General features: G+C 42.6%; 1 protein-coding gene across 1 annotated transcript in view; it reads left to right on the top strand.

Annotated features, from left to right (window-relative positions):
* The first annotated feature begins 743 nt into the window (after positions 1–743).
* Positions 744–24,858, top strand: part of PSMF1 (proteasome inhibitor subunit 1) — a 40,508-nt gene continuing 16,393 nt past the window's right edge. Inside the window, exons 1-4 of the mRNA XM_055544667.1 lie at positions 744–1,043; positions 6,074–6,226; positions 7,733–7,815; positions 10,370–10,552. Of these exons, the coding sequence (XP_055400642.1) occupies positions 915–1,043; positions 6,074–6,226; positions 7,733–7,815; positions 10,370–10,552 (548 nt within the window). The 5' untranslated portion in view covers positions 744–914. The remainder of the gene's footprint in view (positions 1,044–6,073; positions 6,227–7,732; positions 7,816–10,369; positions 10,553–24,858) is intronic.

The following is a 24,858-nucleotide window of genomic DNA, read 5'->3' as shown; positions in this document are numbered from 1 at the left end:
AGGCAGATTCTTTACCACTGAGCCACCTGGGAAGCCCCGTGTGTCTGTTTACCCATCTGCAAAATAGAGCTATCAAATACCAACTTTATAGGGTTCAGTCTTGAGGGTTAAATAAATTAATACAAGTAAAACATTTACAATAACGTTCCATGGACAAGCACTGCATTGCTGCTGCTGCTGCTAAGTCACTTCAGTCGTGTTCGACTCTGTGTGACCCCATAGACGGCAGCCCACCAGGCTCCTCCGTCCCTGGGATTCTCCAGGCAAGAACACTGGAGTGGGTTGCCATTTCCTTCTCCAATGCGTGAAAGTGAAATCGCTCAGTCGTATCCGACTCGTAGCGACCCCATGGACTGCAGCCTACCAGGCTCCTCCGTCCATGGGATTTTCCAGGCAGGAATACTGGAGTAGGGTGCCATTGCCTTCTCCGAAGCACTGCATTAAGTGCCGACTATTACTACGAATATGTTTTAATCTTATTTCGTAATCTCTTCTCCTACCAGCATATGCCCACTCTATTTTGCAGAAGTCTGTGACTCAAAACAAAGGTAGCCTCTCTTCAACGATGCCACAACCTACGTGTAGCACACCTACCACCTACAGAGAAGATGAAGATCCCAACTTTGAAGGACCTCGCTCCCAGGGGTCCTGCCCTGCCCATGTTCTGCCTGGCGGAACCTTTAAGAGTCTTCCTTCTGTTTCCAGCCGGGCGCTCTCGCGCGGCAGCGCGGGAGTTGAAGTTACTTCCGGTGGCCACACCCCCCGCCTCTGGGCGTCTCCATTTTGGTCGCGCAGGTTGACATTAGACCACAACCAGCGGAGTAGCGGAGAGGAATCAGCAGTGTTGTGAGGGCCCTGTCGGCTCACCGCACTTTCTTCCTCCCTTCCTCCGCCCGCAGAAGCCAGGGTCGCCCATGGCTGGCTTGGAGGTACTGTTCGCGTCGGCAGCGCCGGCCATCACCTGCGCGCAGGACGCGCTTGTCTGCTTCCTGCACTGGGAGGTGGTCACGCACGGCTACTACGGCTTGGGTGCCGGCGACCAGGTACGCCACGGAGCCAGGGTGGCGTGGGACCATTGTGGAGGCGGGAGGCGTCTTCTGCCCGAATCCAGATCCCAGAGGCCTGGTCCAGAGTGCCCGACCTTCCCCCTTCCCAGGTCCGGGCCCTGAGGCTCATGACAGTTTTGGTACCTGTACTCTGCGGCTCAGGGAGGTGCTCTACTGTTGCATTCTAGCTGGCACAACGTGATTTGAAAACCCATGGTCAGAAACTCGCTCCAGCACCGGCTGGCGTTCTCCCAGGCTGGGATTTTGCCCTCTGGCACCGAGACGGGAGTAATAAGCTCCCTTGAGCACTCCTCACCTACCCGGGGTGAGGGCTGTATTCAGTACCACCCTCCTACTGTACTGGAGCGTTCACCTGGATCCAAGCACCGTATAGAGGGACACCAGTATAGGGGCGCTTGGACTCAGCTCCAGTCAAGAGCAGAGGGCTCGACACCCTTCACTCTATACTGCAGGGCCCCGTGCTGCCCACTCACCGTTGTCATCTTGACCTCAGGCTCCGGGCCAACAACCACCTCCCCAACATGTACACACATGCGTCCTGGGTGTGAACGCCAAGTAAACTGTCCTTCACCATAGCGGTCCCTACAGTAGCAGCCCCTCCTGCTCTCCCATTCTTAGACTCTGCCTCTTACAGCTGGGGGCCTTGTTGCCAGTCCCCACAGAGCCCCAGGACTGCCGGTGCCAGCCTGCCTCACTTGATTCTTTGTTGTAGCATTCTCCCATCTTCCTTGCCCCTTCCCTGTGGCTCTCCCCCGCAGGGTCATTGTACACATCAGCTTCCTGTGAGCACTGACCTGGACCTCTTTCTGCGCAAATCCTGCCAGCAACTCTGTTGGAGACTCTTTGACAGCTTAGAGACCTCAGTCTGTGTGGATCATTGCCTGCTCCTAACCGCCAGCTTTCCCCTGTCCTGTACTCCAGGCTTCCAAGTTTTAAGAAAGAATGTGATTTGGTCTAAAAAAAGATCCCTGACTGAATCTCAGAGGTGCACTCTGTTTACCGTGCCACATGTTGAGTTCATGCAAAACAGAAAAAGTTGCTGGCTCCAGACCTCTTGGGGGAGGCCCCAGGAGAGTGCAGATGGGGATTTGGAAAGCATTGCCCACTGTCCATCTGTCCACTCCAGTGCTAGGTGAAGCATGTGCCCCTGGGGGATGGGTGTTTGTGTTGCGCACTAGAGCCTGGTGTATTTTTGCTTCTCTCTGCCCTTAAATGCTTCTGGGGCTCAGGTTGTGCTTGTCCTCCTCTCACTTCTGCGGTTACTTACATTCAGAGTAGAAGCCTTTTGGAGGAGTATCTTTCCTATTAGTTTATTCAAGAGAGGTTTTAGTTTTCCAGCGTGGGGCCAGCAGAATCAGCTGAGACCAGCAGTGTTTGCAAAGTTCAGCGAATGTTTGTCTGAAGCAGCCGCCTCCTGCTTCCCACCCTTCTAGGGGTGATAAGAGAGAGAGGAAGGTCCTGAAATTGTGTACTTGATCATTTACTATGTTGACAGTTAAATAGAAAGCTAAATTGTCTCCTTTTCTCTTTGGTTCTATATTCTCTGGCTCAGGAAAACTGTGTACATAAAACTTGATTAGAAGAACAATGCATTTTCAATCAAAAATTCAGTATTGAGTTTGGATTTCTCTCTTGAAGTCAGCACCACACCTCGTAAGAACTTTATAGCTCTGTCAGGTCGTTTAGGTGGCCAGGGAATAGAGATGGCCACAGGCTTGAATTCGAGGATTTTGTGTTCTGTTGTAGGAATCTAAGGATTATGACAAAAGAGAAAATTGCCTGAAATGATCTTTTTGAGATACATTTTAGCCCAGGGATACTGGGATGCACTCACGGCCATTAAAGAGTACTTCCAGCCCCAGGATTTTGCCTAAGGGGACAGCTATCTTTACTTTGCGGGGTGGGCATCTTTAGCCATAACACAGGCAACCAGGAGCTCTGAATGCCAAACCCAGCTCTGCACCTGACTTACCATGACCTTGGGCAATTCTCAGCTCCCTCTTGTTGTTGTTTAGTTGTAAAGTCATGTCTGACTCTGCTACCCCGTGGACTGTAGCCTGCTGGGCCCCTCTGTCCATGGGATACCCCAGGCAAGAATACTGGAGTGGGTTGCCACAGCCCCCTCTTAGCTCTTAGATTTTTTTCATCCAAGCCAGTTAAACTACACAACCATGTTCTTTGGCTACTTTCCAGTTGTAGCTCTTTGGGAGGTCTGATATTGATGTCCTAGTCCAAAAGGCAGTTGAATGCCATGTTTGACTTGATATCACCAAGGCCAGTCTCTTTCAGTCCCACCTGTTTTCCCGTATCAGGGCAGGCGCTGAGCTGGGGAGCACTGGTTCTGCTACAGTGAGAGGTATCAGCCCCGCCAGACCCCAGTAGTGTCTCTTGCTCTGGAAGCCAGATGTTATGGGGTAGTGAGCAGGCCCAGTTATATATATTCCAAGAAGAAATTCTGGTGGGTTGAATGCTGTACATGGAGAGTATAAATATAAATTCAGAGGCCCTTGATACAACAAAGACAAGTCATATTATCAAATTCTTGGCTTCCAAAGTAAACCATAAATCCAGGACACTACGCGTGTTACAGGAAATTTACCCAGCTAGGGGTGAGGGGATAATTTCTTAAGCAGAGTTGGCTGATAAGTTTCACTTTTGTTTTCTGTCACTTTCATTTCCCTGCTTCAGGCCTGTGAGTTTCCTTGTCATTTAGCCAGGTTTGAAACCAGGCCAGTTGCAACATCTTGAATTTTATTTGGCACCACTTTGCTCGTTTGATTTACAAGGCCTAGAGGTGACCAAAGAGGAGAGGCCCACAGTCTCTATTCTTGGCTTCCCGTTGTCCTTGGTATCTGTGAGGTTTGTGTGCCTAGACCTTTGTGTGTTGTTATTGTTCTTCATCTTTGGTCCCACTCCTTCCCTCTATAGTCTCGTGAATACAGATCTTCCCAGTCCACTTGCTCTGTGTTTAGCTATAGACATATGCATCCATGAAAATAATATAGAGGGTTTTTTTCATGTGTTTTAATTATTCTTTTTACATAAATGGTACCCAACTGTAAATCTCATTTTTTAAAAAAGTTTCTTTGTCATGTTGTTTATTTTTACCTATAATACTGCAATTAGATCTAGTTGTTTCTTCTCACTGCTGTACTGTGGGCATATTGTGCAATTTGCCTCCCCTTTGGTGCCCTCAACAAGCCCTTGTCGTATTCCCTGTGCTTCTGTGTACAGAATTTCTTGTAGGAGTGGAGGTTTAAGGTCTTGGGGTATTGGCTTATCTGATGGCACTAAATATTACCAAATTGCTCTCCAAAGGGGGTTGTATGAATGTGAACAGCCTCCAGCAGTACTTAGAGGTTGCCATTCTCCTTACACCCACACAAACACCTGGCAAAAAATAGAAAAACGGATGATAGCAGTCAGATGGATGGATCCTGGTATCTCTGAATGCTAGTAAAGTTGAACAACCCTTTATACAGAGTTAGTTGCTCTTACCTTTTGCCAGTTTTTCAAGTGGATTACCAATTTTTATTGTTCATTTTTCAGGCATTCCCTTTTTGTTCTAGGTATTAATTCTTTTTCATTTGCAGCCATGGCACATAGCTCATCCTAGCCTGTGGCTGCCTGTTCACTTTGTTAGTAGTAGCGGTTATTGATCGGAAGCTTTAAATTATGAGCAGTGTCAAAGATAGCATTTTTTTCTTTTGTGGACCTTGTTTAAGAAATCTTTTCCTGTCTGGAAATCAGGTTTTGGGTTTTTCTATAGAAATAGTTTGAGAACTATGTCACAAACATTAGTGTATAAAAGGAAAGTCCTCGGGTTTGTTTTTCTTTTAAGAAAGGAGAACATCACAACTCCCAGTGATGCATTTTTACATCCATTTGGTTGGCAAAAATATTTTAAGTTGGACAGTAGCAATGTTGCTCACCACTTGAAACAAGAACTTGGATACATTGCTCATGAGAGTGTAAATCCATACTTTGGGAAACAATTTGATGTTATCTTATAAATTAAAAGTTCTTCCCCTAGATATATTTTATAGAAGTTCATTTCTATGTTACTAGGAAATGTGTGAGCTACCCTGTGTACAAGAATGTTCATAGCAGCGTTATTTATAATAGCATAACAGATAAGTTGGAAACACCCCACATATCCATCAAGGGAGTGTAACTTGCAGCATATTCATACAACGGTGCATTATGTGGCTGTGAACTATGTAGCAATGGAACGCACTGTGCATCAACTATAGTTACAGATAACTCTCAAAACAATATTGAATGAAAATGACAAAAGTGATGCCATTTATATAAAATTCAAAAACATTTGAAACAACTTATTTTTAGGATTTGTGTATAGTAACATAACTATAAGGAAAAGTAAGGAAATTTTTAAAAATACAGACTAGTGACTACCCACAAGGGAAGAGGAGGGAGATTCATTAGGGGTACACTACTCAAGCCATGTTCTTTGTCTTAAGCTGGTTGTAGACACCTAGTTGTCCATTTTATAATTCTTTTTTTTTTAATCTTGTACATATGCTGTATTTTGTGTTTGTATGAAAGTTATTCATAATTTTTGTTAAACCACTACAGTAGTCTGGAGAGGTGTCATTACAATCTATTTTTAGTCACTACTTTCATGATGCCTTTGCAGTTGGCTGAAATGCCAAACTTTGAGAAACACTGTCCTTAGAATTTCACAGTATTCCTTGAGATGACTGGCCTTATTCTTGGCAGGGAGATGGAGAGATTATTTAACCAAGACTGTAGCTTCTTAACAGGTTCCAGTGCTGTGTCACAAAGGCAGTCAGGAGTGAGGGAGAAACACTGGAGCTGGAGTCCAGAGACCACAGATCTCTCACTTGCTGTTGGACCTTGGACGTTTTACTTCTCCCGACCTCCATGTCCTCATCTGTAAAGTGAGGAAACAGGATTAGATTATCTGTAATTTCCTTTTTTCAGATCTGAAGTCATGATCTTTCTCCTCTCTGGTGTCTTCTCAGCCAGGTCCCAATGATAAGAAATCAGAACTGCTGCCAGTGGAATGGAACAGTAATAAAAACCTGTATGTCCTCCGGTATGAGTCCAAGGATGGGTCCAGAAAGCTCCTCGTGAAGGCTGTCACCGTGGAGAACAGCATGATCATCAATGTGCTGGTGAGTGTAGTCACAAAGAATCTGATGTTGGGAATGGACCTTGGGATCGCCTTTTTGAAACCCATTTAAGAGCCCTCAGTGTACGTGAAGCCTTTAGCTAGTGATCCTACTTCTGGAACTTTATTCTGAGGCCAGGACCCTAAATGTAGAAATGCTTTGTGTTCAAAGATGTCTACTCCTTATTATTGTAAAAGGAAGTGCTTGCCATCACAAAGGAGTAGTGAAGTAAAGTAAAGTAGATTCATTCAGGGACAACTTGGAAGAAAACAAAAAAAGCTTTTTGTAGCCCTAGGGGACTGCTTTTAGTTCCTTAGACTTGCTTGGCTCACAGCTTTTTGCTGCCTTGAAGCCTTTATCCTTCTCGTTTTCCCTCCTGGAAAGCTCTTCCTCTCCACCTTTGCTGCCTCACACAGGTACAGTCCTTTAGCCTGACTGACTCCCTTTTGTTTTCTTTTCACTTACTCAGAAAGTTCAGTCAGTCCTGACTGCTTCCTCTAGTCTGTCAGAAAGATCTAAATTATGCCTCTGCTTCATCATTTTATTTTCCTGCCTGGTACTTGACACAGTTTGCAATTAGTTAATTACATTTATGCTTTGGTGTAATATTTTGTATTCTGCCACTATAGCAGAACATGCCCTCTAAGCACCCTGAGGGCAGTGACTCTCTAGGTTTGGCCTGGTTGTCTGGATTCATATAAAGATATCATGCAGTCTGTAGTGTTTTGCACTTTGCATTTTTACCTTGATATGTTTTGGAGGTCTTTACACGGCAATGCAAATGACTATGCCTTATTCATTTTAACCACTATGTAGTATTCCATAGTACAATAATTTATTTACCCCTCTTCCTTTTGATGATCACTTATATCGTATATCACTCAAGATTCTTAGTTTGAAACAACGAAATCCCTTTAGGTTCATTTGAATAGTTGGGTTTATTAAAAGAACTGGGATAACTGAGTTGTCAGAAGGGCTGGAGAAGCAGTGTGAAGGCTGAGCTTCCAGGGCATTGCTCCAAACCATGCTGTGGAAACCAGTGCTGCTGCCGTCAGCCCAGGGCATTAGGTGCTGGCTGGCTGCCAACCCAGGGGCCCCCTTCTCATGAGCCACTGATGTTGTAGCCCCTGTGCTTCTGCTGCTGCCCATAACGGCAAGATGTCTGCTTCTTACCCAGCCTGTTTCTCCATGTTGCTCACCGCCAAGTTGAAGTTGTGCATCTATTTGGCACCCCATTCACATGTTTGATTTCAAGCTGCAAAAGAGCTTGGGAAGTAGGTTTTTCTGGGCTCTGCCTCAGAAAGGCATTATTCCTAAATCAAGAGTTGGCCCCAAATGCTCAATGTGTATTTCATCTGTTACAAATAGTCCTTGTATATGTCTCTTGGTGCCCATGTGTATTTCTTTAGGTTGGATATAAAATTGTTCTTCTCCCCTCTAGTTGCCCACTTACTCACTCATTAGACCAGAAATACCCCAGTCTCTCATTTTTTGTTTTCATTTTTCTAGGAACATGGCTCACAGCAAGTGTCAGATTTGACCCTGAACTTGAATGATTATATCGATTCAGAACATCTGGTTGACTTCCACAGGTATTTCTAAGCGATGGCTTTTGCCTGGGAAAAAAGAAGAGAGAATCAATGGCCAGACATAAGGAATGGACTTGAGGTGTTAGAGAATGGAGGAAGGTTAACAGAAGGATCCTTCTCTCCTGGGCACTCTGTTCTTTCTGTTTTTAATTTATTTTAAGAGAAGATTCGTGTGGGAAATGCCCCGTGAAATAAAATGATGCAACTTAGAGACCACAAATCTGCAGGGTAGAGATGGGGCCAGGCCAGTGACCTCTTAGGATAAAGTGTACCTACTCTGGTACACTCCATTCCCCAGTTTTTTGTTTTAATGGACTTTATTTTTTACAGCAGGTTTAGGTTCACAGCAAAGTTGAGCAGTAAGTGTAGCAAATTCCCTGGGACCTCCCTCTTGCCCCGCACTCTCACCATCCTGCAACAGAGTGGGGCGTTTGTTATAGTTGATGAACCTGTGCTGACACATATCACCCAGATTCCATTCTTGGTGGTGTTGGGGTATGTTTACTTTTGTAAGAAACTGCTGCACTGTCTTCCTCAGTAGCTATACTATTCTGCTTTCCCACCAGCAGTAAACGAGAGTTCCTGTTGGTCTGCGTCCTTGTCAGTGTTTGAGATTTCGGCTGTTCTAACAGCTGTGTAGTGGTATCTCATTTTTGTTTTCATTTGCAGTTCCCTGATGACATATGATGTTGAATATCTTTTCATATGCTTTTCTGTTGTCTTTGCATTTTCTTTGGTGAGGTATCTGTTCAGGTCTTTGATCCATTTTTTAATCAAGTTGCTTTCTTAAGGTTGAGTTTTAGGAGTTCTTTGTATATTTTGGATAACAGTCATTAATCATATATGTATTTTGCAAATATTTTCTTGGAGTCTAACTTGTCTTCTCATTATCTTGACTTTTTATTTTGAAATTTGCAACCCCTCAGAAAAGAGGGTTTCCAAAAATAATACAGTGAACACTCATATACCCACCACCTAGGTTCACCAGTTTTTAACGTTTTGCTGCATTTACTTACTTTTTCTGTATGCTTTTTTGTTCTTGAGCCATCTGAGAATTATTTCCAGACTTTATGAACCTTAAGCCCTAAATATTTCAGCATGTATCTCCTCCTTCTTATGTAGACGTCCTCCTGTATAACCTTAAGGCAGTTATCACACTCAGGAAACTTAGTTTTGATACATGAATGTCATTTAGTACACAGTCAATGTTCAGGTTTCTGCAGTCATCCAAGTAGTGTCCTTTCTGGGTAGTCTTTTAGTTTTCAATTTGAGGTTTTTGTTTTTTTAACCCAGCCAAATATCACACATTGCGTTTATTTTCATGTCTTTTCAATTACCTTTAATCTAGAAGTTTCCTAGACTTTTATTTTTCTTAGCATTGCTATTTTTGAAGACTTGAGGTCAGTTGTTATATAGAACATTCAGATTGTTAACTTATCATTTGATTCAGGTTGGACATTTTCAACAAGAACTCTATGTAAGTGAGGTTATGTTCTTCTAAGTGTTTCATGTCAGGCTCATGACATCTGTCTTGTAGATTTTGTTCAGTTTGGTTGCTTGATTATGACAGTATTTGCCACCTTTCTCTCCAGTAAAGACATCTGTTTTCCTTCAGGTTTTGATTTACATTTATGAGGTTTGCTTTTTTTTTTTTTAATTTATTTTTTATTGAAGTATAGTTGATTTACAGTATTGTGTTGATTACTGCTATATAGCAGAGTGACTCAGTTATACAATGTAGACATTCTATATATCATATTCTTTTCCTTTGTGGTTTATCACAAGGTAGTGAATGTAGGTCCCTGTACTACACAGTAGGAACTTCTTGTTTATTCATTCTGTATATACCAGTTTGCATCTGCTAATCCCAAACTCCCAGTTCAGTCCTCTTCCACTTCCTCCCATTGGCAACCACCAGTCTATTTTCTGTGTCCCTGGTTCATAAGATTTGTTTTTTTGACTCAGGATATGACTCATTTTAAAATGACAGATTTTTAGGAATTCCATAGAGTCCTGCTCACTCCCTGCTACCTCAGTCTGCCTTAACACTTCAGCGATAGCTCACATTGCTTTTCTCTCACAGACAGAGAAAAAGAGGCCTAGAGCAGCCTTCCAAGGCCCCTGAGTTAGTGACAGAATTGGACATTAAGCCCCGGAGCCCTGCCTACTTGGACCAGGAACCTGGTTATCCTTCCCATGGGGCCCTTGCCTTCCATGACTCTTTCCATGACATGTGATGAACACACAATGAGGCTGAGGGCAGGGTGGGGTGGGGTGGGCCCAGAGGAGTCAAGGCCCTGTTCCCCTACACCCTCACCTCTTTCTAATGGGGTGGTAAACGAGAAGGGGCAACTCAGATGCCTGAGAAGCTTAGGCCCAAATTGCGGAGACAACGCCGGGCGGCCCGTTCCCACCGTTGCACACAGTCCAAACGCTATCAGGGCCGTCGCTGCTCTTGCCGCCACCGTCGCCACCACCACCACCACCACCACCAGAATACTGTGCGCAGGGTTACCAACCAGCTGAAAGCAGCTGACGCCTCGTCTCCTTTCTTCAGGGTCTACAAGAACAGCGAGGAACTTCGGTCTCGTATTGTGTCTGGGATTATTACACCTATTCATGAGCAGTGGGAAAAAGCCAATCTAAGTCCCCACCGGGAGTTTCCCCCTGCCACTGCCAGAGAGGTGGACCCACTCCGGATTCACCCACAACACCCACATACCAGCCGACAGCCTACCTGGTGAGTACACAGCCCACAGAGGGCAGCCCCAGCTTCTCTAGAAGGATTCTATCCATGACCATCCTGCTGCTTGACTCCTCTCTGGACCCCCCACATCTCTTCAACAGGATTGTCAAAAGTCTTGGTATTTGGAGATAGGAAGTGGAGATCTGAGTGAAGCAGTGAGTTCTTGTACTGCTGCTAGTCACCCCAGCATCTTAAGGCTGCCTGCATCTTTTTTAGGGCTACACAGAGCCTCTGACTCGCCCAAGGGTCAGTGCCTCTGAGGCGTGTGTGTAGTACTCCAGAGTTGCTGCCCAGCTGGTTCAGTTATTCATTCCAGAGCTGTTTGTACAGGACTCTGAATCAGGCTTTGAGGGAAAATGCAAAGATGCAGAAATACTGGAGGTTCCTGGAGGGGGTGTCGTCTCAGTGTTCCCTTTCTTTGCATTTCACTTCATTGTAGCCCCCGATCTCTTTGACAACGTGAAAACTTTTCCAAAACAGCATGAGGTCTGAGCAAGTCATGTCTAAGATCTTTGCAGATTGGGATGGCAGTATGTAGGACTGGAGACTTCTGCTCTGAGAGAAGACAAGGAGCAGGGACGCCGTAGTCTGTAGCTGAGATGGCACTTCCCAATTTGGAGTCCACGGTGCGGTAGTAATGGTGGGCTTGGCAGGGTTAAGAGGGAGGGCTCACTGTGCAGCCATAATAAGCACTCAATAAGTGTTAACTGCCATTGTAAATACTCTGTGTTGCAGTTGTATACCTTTGATTAATTTAATGGGAAATTTATTACTATAATAAGTAGTAATTGGCAAGTCTCTTTGACAATTTTTGGAAATACTGGTTTCTGTAGGCAAAGTGGAAATTGATAAAAAGTCTTGAAAGGTTGGGAACAGCTTGTTTGATTATTTAAGATGACTTGCCTAAGGTCACCAGCCAGTAATAAAGAGACAGAGCCGAAGCTGGGGGTTCAGGTGTCCTCACTCTAGCCCAGTGTTCTGCTGTGATGTAACCAGAATATGTTGACAAGGTTTAAGGATAAGCCCTAGACAGCAGTCAAATTGGGGAAGACTTTTAGATCTTACTAAGTGGATAGTAATTCTCAGCTCTCTCAGATTTACTTCCCATATCAAAACATATTTTTTGAAATCTCCTTTACTCTCTGAAAATGGAGTTTATAGATAATCTAACTTACCAAATGCACCATTTCAAAAGGGGTTGTATAAAGTATAATATAAATGAGAAATAAATAGTACATAATGATAAGATAATGTTTGTTTCATTGTGTAGATGCCTGAGCATAACTACACCAGAAAAGATATGCACTTGTATGTGGGGTTATCTTGAATTTGACATCATTTACAAATCATATATCTGACAAGAGACTTGTATCTAGAGATACAGATACGTAGAGAACTTTACATTTCAGTAATAAAAAGACAACCCAATTTCAAAAATGTTAAAGGATTTGAATAGACATTTCCCCAAGGAAGGTGTACAGGTGGCCCATAAACTTGAAAAAAACGGAAATCAAAACTACAGTGATAAACTACTGGTTTATGCACATCTTCATGTACAACTTTTGTACAAGAATGTTCACAGCGGCATTACTCATAATAGCCTAAAAGTGGAAACAACCTAAATGTCCATCAGCTGATGAATGGATAAATGTGATATATGCATACAGGGAAATATTTGAGCAATAAAAAATGAAGTACTGTTACTGATACACATCACCACATGTATGAACCTTGAAAACATTGTGCTAAGTGCAAAAAGCCATTTATGTGAAATGTCAAGAATAGGCAGATCCACAGAAACAGAAAGTAGATTATTTGGTTGTCAGGAGGTGAGATGGAAGGATTAAAGAGCATGAATGGGGAATGACTGCTGATGAGTACAGGGTGTTTTTTTAGGGTGCAGAAGATATTCAAAAATTAGAGTAGTTGCACTTTCTATAAACATCTAAAAACCACCATGTTAACTGGCTTAATTTTGTGGTACATGAAATATCTCAGTAAAGCTGCAAAAAAATTTTAAAAGGTCCTAGCTTTGTCTTATTTGGAAGCATGAATATATAACAATTGAAATAAGGGTCCTAAGATCAGAGTATAAGAGCACTGATAGTAATCGCCCATGATTGAGATTTTGTATTTTCCCTTCAACTGGAGAGTGGTTTGATAATAACCTAAACAATATTTTTTGAGACCAGCATTATACTAGCAAAAGGAATTTATTTAAAATTAGTTACTGAAGTCTTTCCCCCTAAGAAACAAGGCAAGGATATCCATTCTCACAAGTCTCACTCAGCAGAGTACCGAAAGTTTTGTCACCACATTAAGACAAGAAAAAGAAAAGGCATACAGATAAGAAAGGAAGAAATAAAAGTTTACATTCATACTTGACATAATGGTCTACATGGAAAATCTCAAGGAATCTACCAGAAAAAGAATATTATGAGCCTAGTAAGGTTGTAGGATACCAGCTCAACATCCAAAAGTCAACTGTGTTTCACTGTATTAGCAATAAACACATGGAAATAGACGTTTAAGATACAATATAATAGCTTTTAGCTCAGCTGGTAAAGAATCCGCCTACAGTGTGGGAGACCTGGGTTTGATCCCTGGGTTTAGAAGATTCGCTGGAGGAGGGCATGGCAACCCACTCCAGTACTCTTGCCTGGAGAATCCCCATGTACAGAGGAGCCTGGCGGGCTGCAGTCCATGGGGTCGCAGAGTCGGACACAACTGAACACCTAAGCACAGCACAGGCCACCATTTAGAATTACTGAAAAAATACTTAGGTGTAAGTCTGACGAAACATTTCAGACTTTTATGCTGAAAACTGTAATCAAAGAAGACCTAAATAAATGGAGAAACATCACATGTTCATGAATGGAAGACTCAACATAGTAAAAATGTTAAATACTCCACAAACTGATACACTCTGTGTGTTAGTGGCTCAGTCGTGTCCAACTCTTTGCCACCCCATGGATTGTAGCCCTCCCGGCTCTTCCATCTATGGAATTTTCCAGGCAAGAATACTGGAGTGGGCTGCCATTTCCTACTCCAGAGGATCTTCTCGACCCAGGAATTGAACCTGCATCTCTTGTGTCTCCTGCATTGGCAGGCAGATTATTTCCCTCTGCACCAAAGATGTCACATACTCCACAAATTGATACAGTAGTTTAATGCAATTCCTATCAAAATCCCAACAAAAACTTCTGAAGATAGAGCAAGATTATTCCATAATTTATATGGAAAGGCAAAGGAGTTTGGAGTAGCTAAAAATAATTTTGAAATTAAATAAAGATGGAGAAATCATTATACCCAGTATTCAGGCTTATTATATAGCTACATTAGATGGACAGACTCATAGGTCAATAGAACAATGTCATTGTTGTTCAGTCACTGAGTTGTGTGCAACTCTTTGTGACCCCATGGACTGCACCATGCCAGGCTTCTCTGTTCTCCACTATCTCCTGAGGTTTGCTCAAATTCATGTCCATTGAGTCGGTGATGCTATCTAACCATCGCATCCTCTGCCATCACCTTCTCCTTTTTTTGCTTTCAGTCTTTCCCAGTATCAAGGTCTTCTCTAGTGAGTTGACTCTTCATATCAGGTGGTCAAAGTATTGGAGCTTCAGCAACAGTCATAATCAGGGTTGATTTCCTTTAAGATTGACTGTTTTGATGTCCTTGCAATCAAGGGACCCTCAAGAGTCTTCTCCGGCACTACAATTTGAAAATATCAGTTTTTTGGTACTCAGCTTTCTTTATGGTCCAGCTATCAGGTCCATACATGACTACTGGAAAAACCATAGCTTTGACTGTAAAGACCTCCGTCAGCAGTGGTATCTCTGCGTTTTAAGTCTTTGGGCTGCGAAAGGCATTTGGAAATATGTAGGCCTTGTTCTATGCCTAGAAGATGGGGATAGAGGCTAGGAATAGTGCCAGCCAAGCACAGGCCTGCTGCAGACAGAGCCAGCCCTGTCCTATCCTGCCCTTCATGTTCTTTTCGGTTGGCTAAAACTCCTGGTCCACTAGCACAGGCATTCACCCCATCCTTGAGAATACTACCATGCAGTTCAGTTCAGTTCAGTCGCTCAGTCATATCTGACTCTTTGCGACCCCATGGACTGAAGCACACCAGGCCTCCCTGTCCATCACCAACTCCCAGAGTTTACCCAAACTCCTCTCCATTGAGTTGGTGATGTCCTCCAACCATCTCATGCTCTGTTGTCCTCTTCTCCCGCCTTCAATCTTTCCCAGCATCAGGGTCTTTTCCAGTGGGTCAGCTCTTCGCATCAGGTGGCCAAAGTATTGGAATTTCAGCTTCAGCATCAGTCCTTCCAATGAACATTCAGGATTGATTTCCTTTAGGATGGACTGGTTGGATCTCCTTGCAATCCAAGGGACTCTCAAGAGTCTTCTCCAACACCACAGTTCAAAAGCATCAATTCTTCGGTGCTCAGCTTTCTTTATAGTCCAACTCTCACATCCATCCATGAGTACTGGAAAAATCATAACTTTGACTAGATGGACCTTTGTTGACAAAGTAATGTCTCTGCTTTTTAATAAACAGTCTAGGTTGGTCATAACTTTTCTTCCAAGGAGCAAGCGTCTTTTAATTTCATGGCTGAGATCACCATCTGCAGTGATCTTGGAGCCCAGAAAACTAAAGTCTGTCCCTGTTTTCACTCTTTCCCTATCTGTTTGCCACAAAGTGATAGGACCAGATGCCATGATCTTCGTTTTCTGAATGTTGAGTTTTAAGCCAACTTTTCACTCTCCACTTTCACTTTCATCAGGAGGCTCTTTAGTTCTTCACTTTCTGCCGTAAGGGTGGTGTTATCTGCATATCTGAGGTTATTGATGTTTCTCCCAGCCATCTTGATTCCAGCTTGTGCTTCATCCAGCCCAGCATTTCTCATGATGTACTCTGCATATAAGTTAAATAAGCAGGGTGACAATATACAGCCTTGACGTACTCCTTTCCCAATTTGAAATCAATCTGTTTTTCCATGTCCAGTTCTAACCGTTGCTTCTTGACCTGCATACAGATTTATCAAGAGGCAGGTCAGGTGGTCTGGTATCCTCATCTCTTGAAGAATTTTTCAGTTTGTTGTGATCCACACAGTCAAAGGCTTTCGCATAGTCAATAAAGCAGAAATAGATGTTTTTCTGGAATTCTCTTGCTTTTTTGATGATCCAGTGGATATTGGCAATTTGATCTCTGGTCCCTCTGCCTTTTCCAAAACCAGCTTGAACACGTGGAAGTTCTTGGTTCATATACCATTGAAGCCTAGCTTGGAGAATTTTGAGCATTACTGTGCTAGCGTGTGAGAAGAGTGCAACTGTGCAGTAGTTTGAGCATTCTTTAGCATTGCCTTTCTTTGGGAATGGAATGAAAACTGACCTTTTCCAGTCTTGCGGCCACTGCTGAGTTTTCCAGCTTTGCTGGCATATTGAGTGTAGCACTTTCACAGCATCATCTTTTAGGATTTGAAGTAGGTCCACTGGAATTCTATCACCTCCACTAGCTTTGTTCGTAGTTGTGCTTCCTAAGGCCCACTTGACTTCACATTCCAGGATGTCTAACTCTAGGTGAGTGATCATACCCTCGTGATTATTTGGGTCATGAAGATCTCTTTTGTATAGTTCTTCTGTGTATTCTTGCTACCTCTTCTTAATATCTTCTGCTTCTGTTAGGTCCATACCATGTGGTTATTTTTCTCTAATTCCAAGATTATTGGTGTTTTTCAAGTGCATATCCCCTTTACCCTCCTTTTTCAGCCCTTTGTATCTCTATCACCTGGACCTATATCTTGCACATTTTTTATGAGTTCTCTATCCAGCAAATGCTTCCCTCTGGGTTCAGAGATCCCTGGGCCTGGGCCTGTACTTTTGAGGCATGTGCTGTCCCTCTGGTATGGGAGACAGGTGAGTAAATAAGAGTTTATATAACTGCCAGGTTATCAGGGATTAGCACAGAGATCCTCCATCGGTGGCCTAGGAAAGACTTCTTGGGGGTTGCTGCCTGAGCTATGTGTTCATGGGGAAGAGGAAAAGTGTTCCTCAGGCTCCTTTTCTTTTTTCCTTTTCATGTGTTTGGATTATTTCCTCAGATTCCTTTCTAGGGAGGTTGTTCCAGGCTGTGAGACCAGCAGTCCAGTGGCATCAAGATCTGAAAGCATGGGGTTGTCTCTAAATTTTGGTTTGAGAAAGTTCATGTCAGAATCCTGGGATATAACAGCTCTGAAGGATAAGACTAGATTTTGCAAGGACCCTGATGCCAGGTGTACCTGATGTACCTGAATCTCCCCAATGGACAGTTGGAAATCACTGAAGAATGCTGATAGAGGGCGGTGGTGTCCTTGCTAAGGATCCTGGTGGATTAGAAGGGATGAGGCAAAGGGCCAAGGCTTATCACTCCTGTGTACCACTTTTAGCAGGTGGGACTTCTTTCCCTTCTTTCTGCTGCCTCACCCACCTCTCATGTCAAGGAGAGAGTATCATATGGCAGTTAGGAGTACAGGCTTTGCAGGTTGATCAGCTGGCTTCAAACCCTGGCCTTGTAGCTTTGCCTGTCTCAGTGAGAACAGTTAGCCTTGGTTTTCTCATGGGCAACTTGGAAATTATTGTACCTGTCTCAGGAATATGATGATAGATGTCATATTGAGCTCATTGCTCAGAATATAGTGAGTGAGTGAGTGAGTGAAGTCACTCAGTTGTGTCCAACTCTTTGTGTGACCCCATGGACTGTAGCCTACCAGGCTCCTCTGTCCATGGGATTTTCCAGGCAATAGTGCTGGGGTGGGTTGCCATTTCCTTCTCTAGGGGATCTTCCCGACCCAGGGATCGAACCCAGGTCTCCCGCATTGTAGACAGTTGCTTTACTGTCTGAGCCACCAGAATATAGTAGATGTTCAAGAAATACTCCATGGATCTTATTCAGGTCAAGCAGAGATGAGAACAATACTGAAGGTGTAATGACTAGATGGTCCCCTAGTAAAACCTTTTATTTTTTTAAAATAACATAGCCTATTCCTCTGAGAAAAGGATTTGATGCTGTGGAGCCACTTAGGTGTGAGAGTATTGACCCAGAGGGTGTGCTGGGAAACTGCAGTTAAGCCCAGGACCTCTATGGACATTGTTTCCGTTGTGAGGACATGTTCCTCACGGTGGCCACCGCTTAATCTAGGGTAGGAAAAACTGCTATTTCTTGGCTGTCCACCATGTGTTGACCGCCATCCCCAGTGTTTTCGTTTATGGTTGCTCACCTTCCAGACAGTCCTACGTAGAGATCAGCGGCATCCCTGCTTTTCCAGAGAGGGAGACAATGGATAAGGGCAGGCAGCTTAACTTGCCAGAATTTTCTAACCAAGGTGGTGAGGTCTGGGCTTTGCCCCTACGTGGGACTCAGAAGCTTATGCTTTCCCCATTGCATGCTTCAATTTTAGTTCACGTAATCGATTTGTGCACAAGTTGAGTGTAGTGAGTGCACACTGATTATGGAGGAAAATGTATCCCCTACCTCTCCGGCCAGTGAGATCTTTCTCAAGCAAGCTAATCTTCCAGGACTAGGACACTGAACTGGAAGAGGAGGCGGATGTTTAGGAGGCTTTTTGTCAGCCACTAGCGAATTGACAGGTCTTGCCTCTGTAGTCCCCTTCTCCCTCCACGCCCCATTGCAAGCCACCTTCCCCTGCAGCACAGATGCTACAAAGATGACGTCTCTGTGAGAGCCCTATCACTGCCATGTTGTTGGGCAACCAGGCACTCACACTGTCACCTTTTTGTTTTTTCCACCAATGCCAGATTTCAGGGTAGGGCCTGAGGGCAGGAAGAAGGGAAAGAATGGGTCAGCAGAGGGCCTGTTGGACTGAACAGCCTTGGGTTATGTTCTGAGCAGGAAGCAGCAGCCTCGGCCCCTTTGTATAGCATACAGGTCTGTGTCTCACCCTGAACGTCCATACCGTGTTGCCTGTCCCACACCTGGAAACCTCCAAATGCAAACTGAAGTTGAGAGGTCTTGCTTCAGTAAGTGTGTGGTGACACGTGTGTCCAGAGCTTGTCAGAGGATACTGGTTTGCTGGTGTGATGCTGGCATAGAGGGAAAGGACATTCCATTACAGTGGAGAATTGAGGATGCAAAGTAGGTCTGTTCTGCTGAGATCTCTCGGGAAGAATTACTGAAAACAGCCCATCTGTGAGGGAAATTTTTTTTAATCTAAGCCTAACTTTTTTGTTGTCATTATGATTCTAACCCATTTCCCTTTGCTCCATCTGTCCTCAGTCAGGAAACTGTATGCCCCAAATCTTGTTCTCTGTTTTGAAAAATCAATTTTTCCTGTGTTTAACCAGCTTTGCTAAAATTAAACCCTTGCATATAAAGCTCTTATGTCATTCAAAATTCATTTTTTAATCCCAGTCAATCTGTATCTTTACATATTTTTAAAATATTCCCAAATTTGTGTTCCACATTTTTTTTTAATTTTATGTTTTATTTACTAAAGTAATAAACGTTCTTTTTTAGTATCTGATATTTTATTCTGCTGATACATGCTATAATTTGCCTAGTCTCCATTGGGTATTTCAAGAATGTCCAGTTTTTCATTTTAAGTAGTATACTATGAACATCTGTATAATAAAATTTTATTTCCTGAAGTTACATTTCCTATGCTTGTAGATCTCAAGTTTTTTTGTCTCAGGAACTCCCTTGCATGCCCGCAAGTTACTTAGGAACCCAAAAGATCTGTTTGTTTGAGTTATATCTGTCAGTATTTACTATATTATCAATTATAGCCAAACTATCTTAATTATAAATTAAAATTTAAATATACATTTATTCATTAAAAATAATAAACCTCTTGTGTGTTAAATAACAAATTTTATGAAAATACTTTCCAAATCAAAAACTTAGTGAGAAGAGTGACATTGTTTTCATTGTTGCAGATCTTCTTAATATCTGGCATAGAAGTCAGCTAGATTCTCATTTATGCTTCTGCATTTAGTCTGTAGGTGATAATGTTTATGTTTAAGCCTTAAATAGTTAAGTTATTGGAAAAGAGAGGAGTAGTTTAGTAATTTTCAAATAATTGTGCATTTTCTACTTTGTATTACACCAAAACTTGATAAGTGATAGTTTCTTTAAGGTATTAACCTAAAACAATAAATGAAAGTGTTAATTGCTCAGTTGTGTCCGACTTTTTGTGACCCCATGAACCGTAGCCTGCCAGGCTTTGCTGTCCTTAGAATTCTCCAGGCAAGAATACTGGAGTGGGTAGCCATTCCCTTCTTCAGGGGATCTTCCTGACCCAGGGATCAAACCCAGGTCTCCTGCTTTGAAGGCTAATTCTTTACCGATGAGCCACCTGGCAGACCCATTTATGGAGAATAAGGGGAATTTGGTAGTTCAGTTCAGTTCAGTCACTCAGTTGTGTCTGACTCTTTGAGATCCAATGGACTGCAGCACACCAGGCCTCCCTGTCCATCACCAACTCCTGGAGTTTACCCAAACTCATGTCCATTGAGTCGGTGATGTCATCCAACTATCTCATTCTCTGTCCTCCCCTTCTCCTCCCACCTTCAATCTTCTCCAGCATCAGGGTCTTTTCCAGTGAGTCAGCTCTTCCCATCAGGTGGCCAAAGTGTTGGAGTTTCAGCTTCAACATCAGTCCTTCCAATGAACACTCATGACTGATTTCCTTTAGGATGGACTGGTTGGATCTCCTTGCAGTCCAAGGGACTCTCAAGAGTCTTTTCCAACACCACAGTTCAAAAGAATCAATTCTTCGGTGCTCAGCTTTCTTTATAGTCCAACTCTCACATCCATACATGACCACTGGAAAAACCATAGCCTTGACTAGATGGACCTTTGTTGGCAAGGTAATGTCTCTGCTTTTTAATATGCTGTCTAGGTTGGTTATAGCTTTTCTTCCAAGGAGCAATGATCTTTTAATTTCATGGCTGCAGTCACCATCCACAGTGATTTTGGAGCCCAAAAAACTAAAGTCTGCCACTGTTTACACTGTTTCCCCATCTACTTGCCATGAAGTGATGGGACCAGATGCCATGAACTTAGTTTTCCGAATGTTGAGTTTTAAGCCAACTTTTTCCACTCTCCTCTTTCACTTTCATCAAGAGGCTCTTTAGTTCTTCTTTGCTTTCTGCCATAAGGGTGGTGTCATCTGCATATCTGAGGTTATTGATATTTCTCCCGGCAATCTTGATTCCAACTTGCGCTTTATCCAGCCCAGCATTTCTCATGATGTACTCTTCATATAAGTTAAATAAGCAGAGTGACAATATACAGCCTTGTTGTACTCCTTTTCCTATTTGGAACCAGTCTGTTGTTCCATATCCAGTTCTAACTGTTGGTTCTTAACCTGCATACAGATTTCTCAAGAGGCAGGTCAGGTGGTCTGGTATTCCCATCTCTTTAAGAATTTTCCACAGTTTGTTGTAATCTGCACAGTCAAAGGCTTTGGCATAATCAATAAAGCAGAAGTAGATGTTTTTCTGGAATTCTGTTGCTTTTTCTATGATCCAACGGATGTTGGCAGTTTTATCTCTGGTTCCTCTGCCTTTTCTAAAACCAGCTTGAACATCTGGAAGTTCATGGTTCACACAGTGTTGAAGCCTGACTTGGAGAAAATTTTGAGCATTACTTTACTAGCGTGTGTGATGAGTGCAATTGTGTGGTAGTTTGAGCATTCTTTGGTATTGCCTTTCTTTGGGATTGGAATGAAAATTGACCTTTTCCAGTCCTGTGGCCACTGCTGAGTTTCCCAAATTTGCTGGCATATTGAGTGTAGCACTTTCACAGCATCATCTTTTAGGATTTGAAGTAGGTCCACTGGAATTCCATCACCTCCACTAGCTTTGTTCGTAGTGATGCTTCCTAAGGCCCTCTTGACTTCACATCCAGGATGTCTGGCTCTAGGTGAGTGATCACACCATTGTGATTATCTGGGTGATGAAGATCTTTTTTGTACAGTTCTTCTGTGTATTCTTGCCACCTCTTCTTAATATCTTCTGCTTCTGTTAGGTCCATACCATTTCTGTCCTTTATCGAGCCCATCTTTGCATGAAATGTTCCCTTGGTAACTCTGATTTTCTTGAAGAGATCTCTAGTCTTTCCCATTCTTTTCTTTTCCTCCATTTCTTTGCATTGATTGCTGAGGAAGGCTTTCTTATCTCTCCTTGCTATTTTTTGGAACTCTGCACTCACATGGGTATATCTTTCTTTTTCTCCTTTGCTTTTGGCTTGTCTTCTTTTCACAGCTATTTGTAAGGCCTCCTCAGCAGCCATTTTGCTTTTTTGCATTTCTTTTTCTTAGGGATGGTCTTGATCCCTGTCTCCTGTACAATGTCACGAACCTCCATCCATAGTTCATCAGGCACTCTGTCTATCAGATCTAGTCCCTTAAATCTATTTGTCACTTCTACTGGGCTGTTATAATCAGAAGTCTGTTGGAAGAAACTGGAAGTTTACAGTATAATGGCTTTTCATTGGCTGAGTTGTGCCACTCTCTCATTAGCTGAGCTATTACCAGCACAGAGGAAATCTTTCTTCCTCCACTGAAAGTAGTAAGATAGTGTTACTTCCTGCAGAAAATGGAAGATACTCTCTTCTTGCTGGAGTCTGTGTTGATGTCCAGTGATACCTACTTGAAAGCTCTCCCTTCTGGCCTGCTCATTCTATTTTAGTTAGGTTTCTCTTCATTAATTTTCACAAAGGGTTAGTTCCAGCGTAGAATTTGAATTCATATCAGTGAACTTTTTGTATGTTATTGCATTAAAATCCACTGGTCTATCATGCCCTTTTAGTGGATCTTTTACCAGTGCATGCTGTTGGAAGATCGTGGATTGGTTGTTTGGAAAATGCTGGTTCACTGGTATGTGCTGATCCACTAAACATTGACACATTTTATTACACAATATCTAAAAAATCATATTCATGAATATTATTAATCTCATCAGCATCTGTATGGGGAACCCATCAAGTTAGTGATGAATGGTGGTGGTGGTTTAGTCGCTAAGTCATGTCCAACTCTTGCGACCCCACGGACTGTAGCCTGCCAGACTCCGCTGTCCATGGGATTCTCCAGGCAAGAACACTGGAGTGGGTTGCCATTTCCTTCTCCTAGTGGTGAATACAAATTTACAAATTGCAGATTTTCTGGAAAGCTTGAATTTTATCATTGGCAACATATACTGTCAGTCATTTTCCTTGAAGTAACAGGTTCCATGGTTTTCAGAAAAGTGTCTACTGTGTAGCTCAATCTGAATAACCTTGGTTTGTCATTTTATGTAAAAATAGTTTTCCATGAAAAAATGGCTACTTTAGCTAGCAGCTTAGCTGCACAAGTTTCTCTTTGAGACAGCCATTGTATTTCTACATGCAACAAAAGTGCTTTATGAATATTTCCTGTTTCATCACACAGAATATTAAAAAGAAGTGTACTCAAAGATTGAGACTTTAGAACACTTGGTAATTTTTACCACTTCTTTAAGGACATTTTGATGGGAAAATGGATGGGGGGTGGTAGTTGGAATGGCTGGTGAGTCAGATTACCATGACTGCTAGTTACTCACTGATGCTTTTGTTTTTGTGTTTTTTGTTTATTTTTGGCTGCACTGGGTTTTAGTTGCTGCAAGTGGGCTTTCTCTAGTTGTGGCGAGGTCTGCTCTTCCTTGCTATGCACAGGCTTCTCACTGCATTGGCGTCTCTTGTTGCAGAGTACGGGCTCTAGAGTGTGCAGGCTTCAGTGGTTGTGGCATACAGCTCAGGAGTTGCATCATACGGGTTTAGTTGCCCTGAGGCATGTGGAATCTTCCTAGATCAGGGATCGAACCCCTGTCCCCTGCACAGGCATGTGGATTCTCAAGCACTGGCCCACCAGGGAAGTCCCCATCATTGCTCTTGTACCATTAGTAAAAATAGCAACACAGTGAAGGAAGCAGATAGTTTTTAAGATGAAATAGTTTTAGTATCTTTTTTTTTTTTTAATGTTTACAAGCCCATTTGAATTTACTCTTTTGTGAAGAATCTATTCAAATCTTTTGCTTGTTTTCCTGTTGGATTGTCTTGTCTTATGATTTGTAGACATTGCTTATATAGTCTGGATTTAGTCTTTTGTCAGACATATGTACTACAAGTGTTTTCCCTCTGTAGCTTGCCTTTTCACTCTGTTAAGGGTGTTTTTTTTTAATTAAAACATTCTTAATATTTTATGTAATTCGATTTATCAATACCTTCCCTTTATATGTGGTGCTTTTTTGACCTGTTTGAGAAAATTTTGCCCCGTCTATGGTCATGTAGAATTTCTCATATACTCTAGAAGCTTTGTTGTTTTACCTTTTATATTAAGATAATCCATTTGAAATTAATTTTATGTGTATTGTGAGATAGATACATGTTTTACCATAGTGATAGCCAGTTGATCTAGCACCATATTTGGAAAAGAATTATCCCCTACCTGTGCCACCTTAATAATTTTCATTTTTCATTACTTGTGATACAATAATAGTTGCCCTCATTCTTTTCATTGTAATGAAAGTAATCTTGATCCTTTTGATTTTTTCCCCCATGGATGGCAAAGCTGGTTCAGTAATATTTTTATAACTGCTATGTAGAGTGCCAACTATTGCAGAAATTGCTAGGCATTTCATCCATATTCTCTTATTTAATTCTCTCAACCCCATGAGATTGGTAAGGGCTACCCCCCTATTACGGTTCACGTGAAACTGATGTTCATGTATAAGGAACTTGACCACAGTCATTCATGAACAGAAGTTGTGTTATAATAATAGAATATTGGATAGGGACTCAACCTTCAAGGAGTTCACAGTTGGTTAGGGCTGATTACCCTTTTTATTCCAGACCGTAAGTGTTTCTAAAACAGTTGAAGTATGTCTCAGGTCTGTTGAAGCTCACAGAAGGGTGATTATTCTGAAGAGTTGAGTTGGGACAGGATATAGAAGGAAGGGCTTCACTGAGATAATACATGATGAACTAAATTTTAAGGGACTAATAAAAGTTCTGTAGTATTGGGAGTAGTTGGTATTTGTGGCCACGAGAAAAATGGATACAAATGGGGCTGTGAAGTCATCTTGTCATCTTGTGTGTGTGTGTGTGTGTGTGTGTGTGTGTGTGTGTGTGTGTGTCTGTAGGCAGGGGAGGGACCAAGGGGTTATATATTACTTGTGCTGGCGTGTGAAGGTGAATGTGGGAACCACATCACAAGGGATCTTATGTGCTAAGAAGCTGGCTTTGATCGTGGGGTAATGGGAGCCATCAAAATGGTTTGGAT

Source organism: Bubalus kerabau, chromosome 13 (assembly GCF_029407905.1).
Source record: "Bubalus kerabau isolate K-KA32 ecotype Philippines breed swamp buffalo chromosome 13, PCC_UOA_SB_1v2, whole genome shotgun sequence".
Classification (NCBI taxonomy): domain Eukaryota; kingdom Metazoa; phylum Chordata; class Mammalia; order Artiodactyla; family Bovidae; genus Bubalus; species Bubalus kerabau.
This window is presented reverse-complemented; position numbering and strand designations above follow the sequence as displayed.